Source organism: Gavia stellata, chromosome 2, assembly GCF_030936135.1.
Source record: "Gavia stellata isolate bGavSte3 chromosome 2, bGavSte3.hap2, whole genome shotgun sequence".
NCBI classification, from domain to species: Eukaryota; Metazoa; Chordata; class Aves; order Gaviiformes; family Gaviidae; genus Gavia; species Gavia stellata.
In genome coordinates, this window is record NC_082595.1 from 113,059,148 (window position 1) to 113,072,251 (window position 13,104).

The 13,104-nt window shown below is 68.6% G+C and overlaps 1 protein-coding gene across 1 annotated transcript in view; it reads left to right on the top strand.

Annotated features, from left to right (window-relative positions):
* DNMT3A (DNA methyltransferase 3 alpha) overlaps window positions 1–13,104 on the top strand; it is a 48,556-nt gene that overhangs the window by 29,112 nt on the left and 6,340 nt on the right. Inside the window, exons 6-9 of the mRNA XM_059827855.1 lie at window positions 11,694–11,906; window positions 12,022–12,180; window positions 12,268–12,375; window positions 12,885–13,041. Coding sequence (XP_059683838.1) covers window positions 11,694–11,906; window positions 12,022–12,180; window positions 12,268–12,375; window positions 12,885–13,041 — 637 coding nt within the window. The remainder of the gene's footprint in view (window positions 1–11,693; window positions 11,907–12,021; window positions 12,181–12,267; window positions 12,376–12,884; window positions 13,042–13,104) is intronic.

The following is a 13,104-nucleotide window of genomic DNA, read 5'->3' on the forward strand; positions in this document are numbered from 1 at the left end:
TGCCCCGGCGGCGGGGGGGGTCTGGCTCTTCGGGGCTGCGCCTGGGGGTCGGGGGGGGACGGCCCTTGGGGTGCCTGGGCTCCGGTGTGCGGGACGTCTGGCTCTCGGGGGACACGCGGGAGGGCCGGCTGCGGGGGGACGGGCCCGGGGCGCGCAGTGGCGAGGGGACGTGTGTTGGGGTGTCCGGCTCTCCCCTTGGGTGCAGCTCCTCCGCGGGGCCGGGGTGACGGGGACAGGGCTGCGCCCCATCCGCCTCGGCAGCCGCTGGCGGGGCGGCCGTCCGGTGACCCACCGTCCTGGTGCGGGTCTGCCGCGACCCCGGGCTGGGAGAGCCGAGTCCAGACCAGGCCAGTACTGGTGCCACTGTGCGCAGAGGGGCTGAACTGGGTGGTGTGGTCCCAAACCAGTGCCGTGTGGGTGCGTGCCAGTAGGCTGAACTGGGTGACGTGGTCCCAGACCAGTGCCGTGGGGGTCTGGGCCGAACTGGGTGATGTGGTCCCAGACCAGTGCCATGTGGGTGCACACCAGTGAGCTGAACTGGGTGATGTGCTCCCAGACCAGTGCCATGGGGGTCTGGGCTGAACTGGGTGATGTGGTCCCAGACCAGTGCCGTGGGGGTCTGGGCCGAACTGGGTGATGTGGTCCCAGACCAGTGCCGTGGGGGTCTGGGCCAAACTGGGTGATGTGGTCCCAGACCAGTGCCGTGGGGGTCTGGGCTGAACTGGGTGATGTGCTCCCAGACCAGTGCCGTGGGGGTCTGGGCCGAACTGGGTGATGTGGTCCCAGACCAGTGCTGTGGGGGTCTGGGCTGAACTGGGTGATTTGCTCCCAGACCAGTGCCGTGGGGGTCTGGGCTGAACTGGGTGATGTGGTCCCAGACCAGTGCCGTGGGGGTGAACACCAATGGGATGAACTGGGTGATGTGGTCCCAAACCAGTGCCGTGGGGGTGCAGACCAGTGGGCTGAACTGGGTGATTTGCTCCCAGACCAGTGCTGTGGGTATCTGGGCTGAACTGGGTGATGTGGTCCCAGACCAGTGCCGTGGGGGTGCAGACCAGTGGGCTGAACTGGGTGATGTGGTCCCAAACCAGTGCTGTGGGGGTCTGGGCTGAACTGGGTGATTTGCTCCCAGACCAGTGCCGTGGGGATCTGGGCTGAACTGGGTGATGTGGTCCCAGACCAGTGCCATGGGGGTGCGTGCCCGTGGGCTGAACTGGGTGATGTGCTCCCAGACCAGTGCCATGGGGGTCTGGGCCGAACTGGGTGATGTGGTCCCAGACCAGTGCTGTGGGGGTCTGGGCCGAACTGGGTGATGTGCTCCCAGACCAGTGCCGTGGGGGTCTGGGCCGAACTGGGTGATGTGGTCCCAGACCAGTGCCGTGTGGGTGCACACCAGTGAGCTGAACTGGGTGATGAGGTCCCAGACCAGTGCCGTGGGGATCTGGGCCGAACTGGGTGATGTGGTCCCAGACCAGTGCTGTGGGGGTCTGGGCTGAACTGGGTGATGTGGTCCCAGACCAGTGCCGTGTGGGTGCACACCAGTGAGCTGAACTGGGTGATGTGCTCCCAGACCAGTGCCGTGGGGGTCTGGGCCGAACTGGGTGATGTGGTCCCAGACCAGTGCCGTGGGGGTCTGGGCTGAACTGGGTGATGTGGTCCCAGACCAGTGCCGTGGGGGTCTGGGCCGAACTGGGTGATGTGGTCCCAGACCAGTGCTGTGGGGGTCTGGGCCGAACTGGGTGATGTGGTCCCAGACCAGTGCCGTGGGGGTCTGGGCCGAACTGGGTGATGTGGTCCCAGACCAGTGCCGTGGGGGTCTGGGCCGAACTGGGTGATGTGGTCCCAGACCAGTGCCGTGGGGGTCTGGGCTGAACTGGGTGATGTGGTCCCAGACCAGTGCCGTGGGGGTCTGGGCTGAACTGGGTGATGTGGTCCCAGACCAGTGCCGTGGGGGTCTGGGCTGAACTGGGTGATGTGGTCCCAGACCAGTGCCGTGGGGGTGCAGACCAGTGGGCTGAACTGGGTGATGTGGTCCCAGACCAGTGCCGTGGGGGTCTGGGCCGAACTGGGTGATGTGGTCCCAGACCAGTGCCATGTGGGTGCACACCAGTGAGCTGAACTGGGTGATGTGCTCCCAGACCAGTGCCATGGGGGTCTGGGCTGAACTGGGTGATGTGGTCCCAGACCAGTGCCGTGGGGGTCTGGGCCGAACTGGGTGATGTGGTCCCAGACCAGTGCCGTGGGGGTCTGGGCCAAACTGGGTGATGTGGTCCCAGACCAGTGCCGTGGGGGTCTGGGCTGAACTGGGTGATGTGCTCCCAGACCAGTGCCGTGGGGGTCTGGGCCGAACTGGGTGATGTGGTCCCAGACCAGTGCTGTGGGGGTCTGGGCTGAACTGGGTGATTTGCTCCCAGACCAGTGCCGTGGGGGTCTGGGCTGAACTGGGTGATGTGGTCCCAGACCAGTGCCGTGGGGGTGAACACCAATGGGATGAACTGGGTGATGTGGTCCCAAACCAGTGCCGTGGGGGTGCAGACCAGTGGGCTGAACTGGGTGATTTGCTCCCAGACCAGTGCTGTGGGTATCTGGGCTGAACTGGGTGATGTGGTCCCAGACCAGTGCCGTGGGGGTGCAGACCAGTGGGCTGAACTGGGTGATGTGGTCCCAAACCAGTGCTGTGGGGGTCTGGGCTGAACTGGGTGATTTGCTCCCAGACCAGTGCCGTGGGGATCTGGGCCGAACTGGGTGATGTGGTCCCAGACCAGTGCTGTGGGGGTCTGGGCTGAACTGGGTGATGTGGTCCCAGACCAGTGCCGTGTGGGTGCACACCAGTGAGCTGAACTGGGTGATGTGCTCCCAGACCAGTGCCGTGGGGGTCTGGGCCGAACTGGGTGATGTGGTCCCAGACCAGTGCCGTGGGGGTCTGGGCTGAACTGGGTGATGTGGTCCCAGACCAGTGCCGTGGGGGTCTGGGCCGAACTGGGTGATGTGGTCCCAGACCAGTGCTGTGGGGGTCTGGGCCGAACTGGGTGATGTGGTCCCAGACCAGTGCCATGGGGGTCTGGGCCGAACTGGGTGATGTGGTCCCAGACCAGTGCCGTGGGGGTCTGGGCCGAACTGGGTGATGTGGTCCCAGACCAGTGCCGTGGGGGTCTGGGCTGAACTGGGTGATGTGGTCCCAGACCAGTGCCGTGTGGGTGCACACCAGTGGGCCGAACTGGGTGATGTGGTCCCAGACCAGTGCCGTGGGGGTCTGGGCTGAACTGGGTGATGTGCTCCCAGACCAGTGCCGTGGGGGTCTGGGCTGAACTGGGTGATGCGCTCCCAGACCAGTGCTGTGGGGGTCTGGGCCAAACTGGGTGATGTGCTCCCAGACCAGTGCCGTGGGGGTCTGGGCTGGACTGGGTCATGTGCTCCCAGACCAGTGCCGTGGGGATCTGGGCTGAACTGGGTGATGTGGTCCCAGACCAGTGCCATGTGGGTGCACACCAGTGGGCCGAACTGGGTAATTTGCTCCCAGACCAGTGCCGTGGGGATCTGGGCTGAACTGGGTGATGCGCTCCCAGACCAGCGCCGTGGGGGTCTGGGCCGAACTGGGTGATGTGGTCCCAGACCAGTGCCGTGGGGGTCTGGGCCAAACTGGGTGATGTGGTCCCAGACCAGTGCCGTGGGGGTCTGGGCTGAACTGGGTGATGTGGTCCCAGACCAGTGCCATGTGGGTGCACACCAGTGGGCCGAACTGGGTGATTTGCTCCCAGACCAGTGCCGTGGGGGTCTGGGCTGAACTGGGTGATGTGGTCCCAGACCAGTGCCGTGGGGGTCTGGGCTGAACTGGGTGATGAGGTCCCAGACCAGTGCCGTGTGGGTGCACACCAGTGGGCCGAACTGGGTGATGTGGTCCCAGACCAGTGCCGTGGGGGTCTGGGCTGAACTGGGTGATGTGGTCCCAGACCAGTGCCGTGGGGGTCTGGGCCGAACTGGGTGATGTGGTCCCAGACCAGTGCCGTGGGGGTCTGGGCTGAACTGGGTGATGTGGTCCCAGACCAGTGCCGTGGGGGTCTGGGCTGAACTGGGTGATGTGGTCCCAGAGCAGTGCCGTGGGGGGTCTGGGCCGAACTGGGTGATTTGCTCCCAGACCAGTGCCGTGGGGATCTGGGCCGAACTGGGTGATGTGGTCCCAGACCAGTGCCGTGGGGGTCTGGGCTGAACTGGGTGATGAGGTCCCAGACCAGTGCCGTGGGGGTCTGGGCCGAACTGGGTGATGTGGTCCCAGACCAGTGCCGTGGGGGTCTGGGCTGAACTGGGTGATGTGCTCCCAGACCAGTGCCGTGGGGGTCTGGGCCGAACTGGGTGATGCGCTCCCAGACCAGTGCCATGGGGATCTGGGCTGAACTGGGTGATGTGGTCCCAGACCAGTGCCGTGGGGGTCTGGGCTGAACTGGGTGATGTGGTCCCAGACCAGTGCCATGTGGGTGCACACCAGTGGGCCGAACTGGGTGATTTGCTCCCAGACCAGTGCCGTGGGGGTCTGGGCTCAACTGGGTGATGAGGTCCCAGACCAGTGCTGTGGGGATCTGGGCTGAACTGGGTGATGTGGTCCCAGACCAGTGCCGTGGGGGTCTGGGCTGAACTGGGTGATGTGGTCCCAGACCAGTGCCATGTGGGTGCACACCAGTGGGCCGAACTGGGTGATTTGCTCCCAGACCAGTGCCGTGGGGGTCTGGGCTGAACTGGGTGATGTGGTCCCAGACCAGTGCCGTGGGGGTCTGGGCTGAACTGGGTGATGTGGTCCCAGACCAGTGCCGTGGGGGTCTGGGCTGAACTGGGTGATGTGGTCCCAGACCAGTGCCATGTGGGTGCACACCAGTGGGCCGAACTGGGTAATTTGCTCCCAGACCAGTGCCGCGGGGGTCTGGGCTGAACTGGGTGATGCGCTCCCAGACCAGCGCCGTGGGGGTCTGGGCTGAACTGGGTGATGTGGTCCCAGACCAGTGCCGTGTGGGTGCACACCAGTGGGCCGAACTGGGTGATTTGCTCCCAGACCAGTGCCGTGGGGGTCTGGGCTGAACTGGGTGATGTGGTCCCAGACCAGTGCCGTGGGGGTCTGGGCTGAACTGGGTGATGTGGTCCCAGACCAGTGCCGTGGGGGTCTGGGCTGAACTGGGTGATGTGGTCCCAGACCAGTGCCATGTGGGTGCACACCAGTGGGCCGAACTGGGTAATTTGCTCCCAGACCAGTGCCGCGGGGGTCTGGGCTGAACTGGGTGATGAGGTCCCAGACCAGTGCCGTGGGGGTCTGGGCCGAACTGGGTAATTTGCTCCCAGACCAGTGCCGCGGGGGTCTGGGCCGAACTGGGTGATGTGGTCCCAGACCAGTGCCGTGGGGATCTGGGCTGAACTGGGTGATGTGCTCCCAGACCAGTGCCGTGGGGGTCTGGGCTGAACTGGGTGATGTGGTCCCAGACCAGTGCCGTGGGGGTCTGGGCCAAACTGGGTGATGTGGTCCCAGAGCAGTGCCGTGGGGGTCTGGGCTGAACTGGGTGATGTGGTCCCAGACCAGTGCCATGTGGGTGCACACCAGTGGGCCGAACTGGGTGATTTGCTCCCAGACCAGTGCCGTGGGGGTCTGGGCTGAACTGGGTGATGTGGTCCCAGACCAGTGCCATGTGGGTGCACACCAGTGGGCCGAACTGGGTGATTTGCTCCCAGACCAGTGCCGTGGGGGTCTGGGCTGAACTGGGTGATGTGGTCCCAGACCAGTGCCGTGGGGGTCTGGGCTGAACTGGGTGATGAGGTCCCAGACCAGTGCCGTGTGGGTGCACACCAGTGGGCCGAACTGGGTGATGTGGTCCCAGAGCAGTGCCGTGGGGGTCTGGGCTGAACTGGGTGATGTGGTCCCAGACCAGTGCCGTGGGGGTCTGGGCCGAACTGGGTGATGTGCTCCCAGACCAGTGCCGTGGGGGTCTGGGCCGAACTGGGTGATGTGGTCCCAGACCAGTGCCGTGGGGGTCTGGGCTGAAGTGGGTGATGAGGTCCCAGACCAGTGCCGTGGGGATCTGGGCCGAACTGGGTGATGTGGTCCCAGACCAGTGCCGTGGGGGTCTGGGCCGAACTGGGTGATGTGGTCCCAGACCAGTGCCGTGGGGGTCTGGGCCGAACTGGGTGATGTGCTCCCAGACCAGTGCCGTGGGGGTCTGGGCTGAACTGGGTGATGTGGTCCCAGACCAGTGCCATGTGGGTGCACACCAGTGGGCCGAACTGGGTGATTTGCTCCCAGACCAGTGCCGTGGGGGTCTGGGCTGAACTGGGTGATGTGGTCCCAGACCAGTGCCATGTGGGTGCACACCAGTGGGCCGAACTGGGTGATTTGCTCCCAGACCAGTGCCGTGGGGGTCTGGGCTGAACTGGGTGATGTGGTCCCAGACCAGTGCCGTGGGGGTCTGGGCTGAACTGGGTGATGAGGTCCCAGACCAGTGCCGTGTGGGTGCACACCAGTGGGCCGAACTGGGTGATGTGGTCCCAGACCAGTGCCGTGGGGGTCTGGGCTGAACTGGGTGATGTGGTCCCAGACCAGTGCCGTGGGGGTCTGGGCTGAACTGGGTGATGTGGTCCCAGACCAGTGCCGTGGGGGTCTGGGCCGAACTGGGTGATGTGGTCCCAGACCAGTGCCGTGGGGGTCTGGGCTGAACTGGGTGATGTGGTCCCAGACCAGTGCCGTGGGGGTCTGGGCTGAACTGGGTGATGTGGTCCCAGAGCAGTGCCGTGGGGGGTCTGGGCCGAACTGGGTGATTTGCTCCCAGACCAGTGCCGTGGGGATCTGGGCCGAACTGGGTGATGTGGTCCCAGACCAGTGCCGTGGGGGTCTGGGCTGAACTGGGTGATGAGGTCCCAGACCAGTGCCGTGGGGGTCTGGGCCGAACTGGGTGATGCGCTCCCAGACCAGTGCCATGGGGATCTGGGCTGAACTGGGTGATGTGGTCCCAGACCAGTGCCGTGGGGGTCTGGGCTGAACTGGGTGATGTGGTCCCAGACCAGTGCCATGTGGGTGCACACCAGTGGGCCGAACTGGGTGATTTGCTCCCAGACCAGTGCCGTGGGGGTCTGGGCTGAACTGGGTGATGCGCTCCCAGACCAGCGCCGTGGGGGTCTGGGCTGAACTGGGTGATGTGGTCCCAGACCAGTGCCGTGTGGGTGCACACCAGTGGGCCGAACTGGGTGATGTGGTCCCAGACCAGCGCCGTGGGGGTCTGGGCCGAACGGGGTGATGCGCTCCCAGACCAGTGCCATGGGGGTCTGGGCTGAACTGGGTGATGTGGTCCCAGACCAGTGCCGTGGGGGTCTGGGCCGAACGGGGTGATGCGCTCCCAGACCAGTGCCATGGGGGTCTGGGCTGAACTGGGTGATGTGGTCCCAGACCAGTGCTGTGGGGGTCTGGGCTGAACTGGGTGATGTGGTCCCAGACCAGTGCCGTGGGGGTCTGGGCTGAACTGGGTGATGTGGTCCCAGACCAGTGCCGTGGGGGTCTGGGCCGAACTGGGTGATTTGCTCCCAGACCAGTGCCGTGGGTGTCTGGGCTGAACTGGGTGATGTGGTCCCAGACCAGTGCCGTGGGGGTCTGGGCCGAACTGGGTGATTTGCTCCCAGACCAGTGCCGTGGGGGTCTGGGCTGAACTGGGTGATGCGCTCCCAGACCAGTGCCATGGGGGTCTGGGCTGAACTGGGTGATGAGGTCCCAGACCAGTGCCGTGGGGATCTGGGCCGAACTGGGTGATGTGGTCCCAGACCAGTGCCGTGGGGGTCTGGGCCGAACTGGGTGATGTGGTCCCAGACCAGTGCCGTGGGGGTCTGGGCCGAACTGGGTGATGTGCTCCCAGACCAGTGCCGTGGGGGTCTGGGCTGAACTGGGTGATGTGGTCCCAGACCAGTGCCATGTGGGTGCACACCAGTGGGCCGAACTGGGTGATTTGCTCCCAGACCAGTGCCGTGGGGGTCTGGGCTGAACTGGGTGATGTGGTCCCAGACCAGTGCCATGTGGGTGCACACCAGTGGGCCGAACTGGGTGATTTGCTCCCAGACCAGTGCCGTGGGGGTCTGGGCTGAACTGGGTGATTTGCTCCCAGACCAGTGCCGTGGGGGTCTGGGCTGAACTGGGTGATGAGGTCCCAGACCAGTGCCGTGGGGGTCTGGGCCGAACTGGGTGATGTGGTCCCAGACCAGTGCCGTGGGGGTCTGGGCTGAAGTGGGTGATGAGGTCCCAGACCAGTGCCGTGGGGATCTGGGCCGAACTGGGTGATGTGGTCCCAGACCAGTGCCGTGGGGGTCTGGGCCGAACTGGGTGATGTGGTCCCAGACCAGTGCCGTGGGGGTCTGGGCCGAACTGGGTGATGTGCTCCCAGACCAGTGCCGTGGGGGTCTGGGCTGAACTGGGTGATGTGGTCCCAGACCAGTGCCATGTGGGTGCACACCAGTGGGCCGAACTGGGTGATTTGCTCCCAGACCAGTGCCGTGGGGGTCTGGGCTGAACTGGGTGATGTGGTCCCAGACCAGTGCCATGTGGGTGCACACCAGTGGGCCGAACTGGGTGATTTGCTCCCAGACCAGTGCCGTGGGGGTCTGGGCTGAACTGGGTGATTTGCTCCCAGACCAGTGCCGTGGGGGTCTGGGCTGAACTGGGTGATGAGGTCCCAGACCAGTGCCGTGGGGGTCTGGGCCGAACGGGGTGATGAGGTCCCAGACCAGTGCCGTGGGGGTCTGGGCCGAACGGGGTGATGCGCTCCCAGACCAGTGCCGTGGGGGTCTGGGCTGAACTGGGTGATGCGCTCCCAGACCAGTGCCATGGGGGTCTGGGCTGAACTGGGTGATGTGGTCCCAGACCAGTGCCGTGGGGGTCTGGGCTGAACTGGGTGATGTGGTCCCAGACCAGTGCCGTGGGGGTCTGGGCTGAACTGGGTGATGTGGTCCCAGACCAGTGCCATGGGGATCTGGGCCGAACTGGGTGATGTGGTCCCAGACCAGTGCCGTGGGGGTCTGGGCTGAACTGGGTGATGTGGTCCCAGACCACTGCCATGGGGATCTGGGCCGAACTGGGTGATTTGCTCCCAGACCAGTGCCGTGGGGGTCTGGGCTGAACTGGGTGATGTGGTCCCAGACCAGTGCCGTGGGGGTCTGGGCTGAACTGGGTGATGAGGTCCCAGACCAGTGCCGTGGGGGTCTGGGCCGAACTGGGTGATGTGGTCCCAGACCAGTGCCATGTGGGTGCACACCAGTGGGCCGAACTGGGTGATGTGGTCCCAGACCAGTGCCGTGGGGGTCTGGGCTGAACTGGGTGATGTGGTCCCAGACCAGTGCCGTGGGGGTCTGGGCTGAACTGGGTGATGTGGTCCCAGACCAGTGCCGTGGGGGTCTGGGCTGAACTGGGTGATGCGCTCCCAGACCAGTGCCGTGGGGGTCTGGGCCGAACTGGGTGATGCGCTCCCAGCGCAGTGCCGCCGGGCCGAGCTGGGCCGCCTGCTCCCCGAGCAGCGCCCGTCACGGGCTGAACCGGTGCGGCGGGGCCGGTGCCAGCCCGCAGCACCCGGCCCGGCCCCAACCGGGGCCCACTGGGCCGCGGGTCCCGCCCGGTGCCAGCGCGGCGGGCCGGGCCGGGCCGGGCCGGGGGGGCGGCGGGCCCCCCGCCCCCCGGGCGGATTCCTGCCGTGCCGGGGCGAGGCCCCCCGGGGCGCCGCCGCCGCCCCCCCGCCCCGTCCCGCCGCGCTGCCGCACAAAGGGGCCGGGGGGGGCCGCGGCCCCGGGACAAAAGGCGGCGCGGAGCGGCCCCGCGGCGGGGAGGCCGCCCCAGCCCAGCCCAGCCCGGACGGGATCGCTGCCGCCGGGCCGGTGAGTTCCGCGGGGTCCGGCCCGGGGGACCGGGACCCCCCCAGCGCCGTGCTGCCGCCCGACCTCGGCCCCGGGGCCGGGCCTGGGGAGTGCCGGGGGGCGCCGGGCCGGAGCCGAGCTGAGCCGAGCAGGAGTGCACGGGACCGGAGCGCGGGAGGCACCGGAGCCGAGACGGACGGGACCGAGCCACGGTGAGAGAGCCGAGCGGGGCCGAGCGGGGCCGAGCCGAGCCGAGCCGAGCCGAGTTGCCGAGCGGAGCCGACCCGAGTTGCCGAGCGGAGCCGAGCCGAGTTGCCGAGCGGAGCCGAGCCGAGCCGAGCCGAGCCGAGCCGAGCGGAGCCGAGCCGACCCGAGTTGCCGAGCGGAGCCGAGCCGCGCCGAGGCCCGGGCGGGGGGGGCCGGGCCGGGCTGTCCCCTCCGCGCCGCGCGGCCCCTCCCCGGCGCAGCCAACCAGCCGGGCCGGGAGGCACCATGTGACCGGGGGATCCCAGACAAAGAACCGCCGGGGCTGCCCCCGCGGCCCGGACCGGCTCGGCTCGGCTCGGCTCGGCCCGGCTCGGCTCGGCTCGGCTCGGCTCGGCCCGGCTCGGCTCAGTCCGGCTCGGCTCGGCTCGGCTCGGCCCGGCTCGGCCCGGCTCGGCTCGGCTCAGTCCGGCTCGGCCCGGCTCGGCTCGGCCCGGCTCGGCCCGGCTCGGCTCGGCTCGGCCCGGCTCGGCTCGGCTCGGCTCGGCTCGGCTCAGTCCGGCTCGGCCCGGCTCGGCTCGGCTCGGCTCGGCTCCGCTCGGCCCAGTCCGGCCCGGCTCGGCTCGGCTCGGCTCAGTCCGGCTCGGCTCAGTCCGGCTCGGCTCAGTCCGGCTCGGCTCGGCTCGGCTCCGCTCGGCCCAGTCCGGCCCGGCTCGGCCCAGTCCGGCTCGCCTCAGCTCGGCTCGGTTCGGCCCGGCCCGCCGCGGCGCCCAGCCCGCATGGGTAGGTGGCCACCGCGGGGAGAGCGGCCCGGCCCGGCCCGGCCCCGCTCGGCTGAGCCCGGCACTTCCCCGCCGCGGCGCAAGGCCGGTCCCCGCCCGGCGGAGCTCGGTGTCCCGGCTGGGCCCCGGGGCCCGGCCCAGCTCAGCGTCTCCCGGCCCGGCCGGCGCAGTTCAGCACACTCGGCCCGGGGACAGCGGGCGCCCGGGCGGGGCGGGCCCGAGGGGGGCACCGGGCGGCCCGGAGAGGCTGACAGGGGTCCGGGGGGGGTCCCGGGCCAGGGCCGGGGGGTGCCGGGGGGGCCCTGGCTGCCGGGGGGGGGCTCCAGGGCTGCGAGGGGCCGGGGGGGCTGCGGGCCGGGCTCTGCCCGGGAAGGGGAAGGGGCTCGGGGGGGCCGGGAACGGGGCGGGGAGGGCTGGGGGGCGGCGGGGCTCCGGGCCTGGTGCCATGGCCCCTCTGGCCTGGCTGGGGGCCAGGGGCCGCGTCCTGGGGGTCCCCCGGCCGGGAGCGGGGACAGCCCCCCGGGGGGCAGAGCAGGGGCAGCCCTTTGGGGGGGGGGGGGCGGCTGCCCCCTCTTTCCCCCAGAGCCGCCCCCGGCAGCTTTGCAAACACCGCGAGCCGTCCCCTCCCAGCCTCGGAGGGAAACTGAGGCACGGGAGCTAAGGGGAGCACCCCAGGCCACACACGGTCTCCCCATGTGCCCGGAGACACATGGGGGGGGTCTGCCCTGGGGGCTGCCAGGGCTGTGCCAGAGTGCAGCCCCCCCAGCCGGGCTGGCCCAGGGCACCCTGCCCGCATCTCGGGGCGCCGGGCGAGCGATGCCCCGCAGCCCTGACCGGAGTTCCCCCCGCCAGGCGGAGAAGAAGGCGAAGGTGATCGCCGTGATGAACGTGGTGGAGGAGACGCCGCGGGCAGAGCCCCAGAAGGAGGAGGAGGCCAGCCCCCCCGCCTCGCAGCAGCCCACCGACCCCGCCTCGCCCAACGTGGCCACCACGCCTGAGCCAGTGGTGGCCGACGCCGTCGACAAGAACACCTCCAAGTCGGCTGACGACGAGCCCGAGTACGAGGTGAGGGCAGGACCAGCCGGGGCAGGGGGGGTTTGCGGGGCCGCTGCCCCCCGGGGACACGAGCACCCCTTCCCCACTGGCCTCTGACCTTCCCCCCCGTCTCCTCGCGGCACAGGACGGCCGGGGCTTCGGCATCGGCGAGCTGGTGTGGGGCAAGCTGCGCGGCTTCTCCTGGTGGCCCGGGCGCATCGTCTCCTGGTGGATGACGGGACGGAGCCGGGCGGCCGAGGGCACCCGCTGGGTGATGTGGTTTGGGGACGGCAAGTTCTCGGTGGTAAGTGGCACCCGTAGGGTGGGGGTCCGGGCAGCCCCCCCGTCCCCGGGCATCCCCCCCAGCTCACGGCCGCGTCCCGTCTCCCAGGTCTGCGTGGAGAAGCTCCTGCCGCTCAGCTCCTTCGCCAGCGCCTTCCACCAGGCCACCTACAACAAGCAGCCCATGTACCGCAAAGCCATCTACGAGGTGCTGCAGGTGAGCGGCACCAGCTGCGGGCTGGCACCGGCCCCCCGGCCCCCCGAGGTTGGGGGGGGGGACATTGGTGCCCGAGCAGGTCCGGCCCTGCCTCGCCTCCTGCACCCAGCAGCGTCCTGGAGAGCACAGGGTGGGGGACCTGGGGGACTCCTTCAGGAGATTTTGGGGGTGTCTGGGAATCTCCTGTCCCAGCCAGGGGTGTCTGGAGGTCTGTTGGGGAAGCTGGGGGGGAGGTTGGGGTCTCTGGGGAGTTGCTGAAGTCCCTGTGGGGTGATGCTGGGGGGGGTCTTGGCTTTCTGGGGGTCTCTTGGCAGTGCTGGGAGGTGTTGGGGGTTTCTCCTGGGGCAGTGTGGGGGAGTCTGACCGTGTAGGTCCCTTTGGGGCTGGGGGCTGCCTGGCTGGGCAACGCGGGCAGCGTCTGGAGCAGCCTGGAGCGGGGGGCTGAGGATGGGGACCCCCTCAGCAGGGTGGGCGGGTGGGTGACGGCCGGGCCCGCGGCTCCCTGGCAGGTGGCGAGCAGCAGAGCAGGGAAGATCTTCCCGGCGTGCCCCGAGAACGACGAGACGGACACCTCCAAGGTGGTGGAGATCCAGAACAAGCAGATGATTGAGTGGGCTCTGGGCGGCTTCCAGCCCTCCGGCCCCAAGGGCCTGGAGCCCCCCGAAGGTGAGTGGGGGGAGGCGCGGGGCCCTGCTCGCGGGATGGGGACCCCCTCGGTGGCCCTGGCGA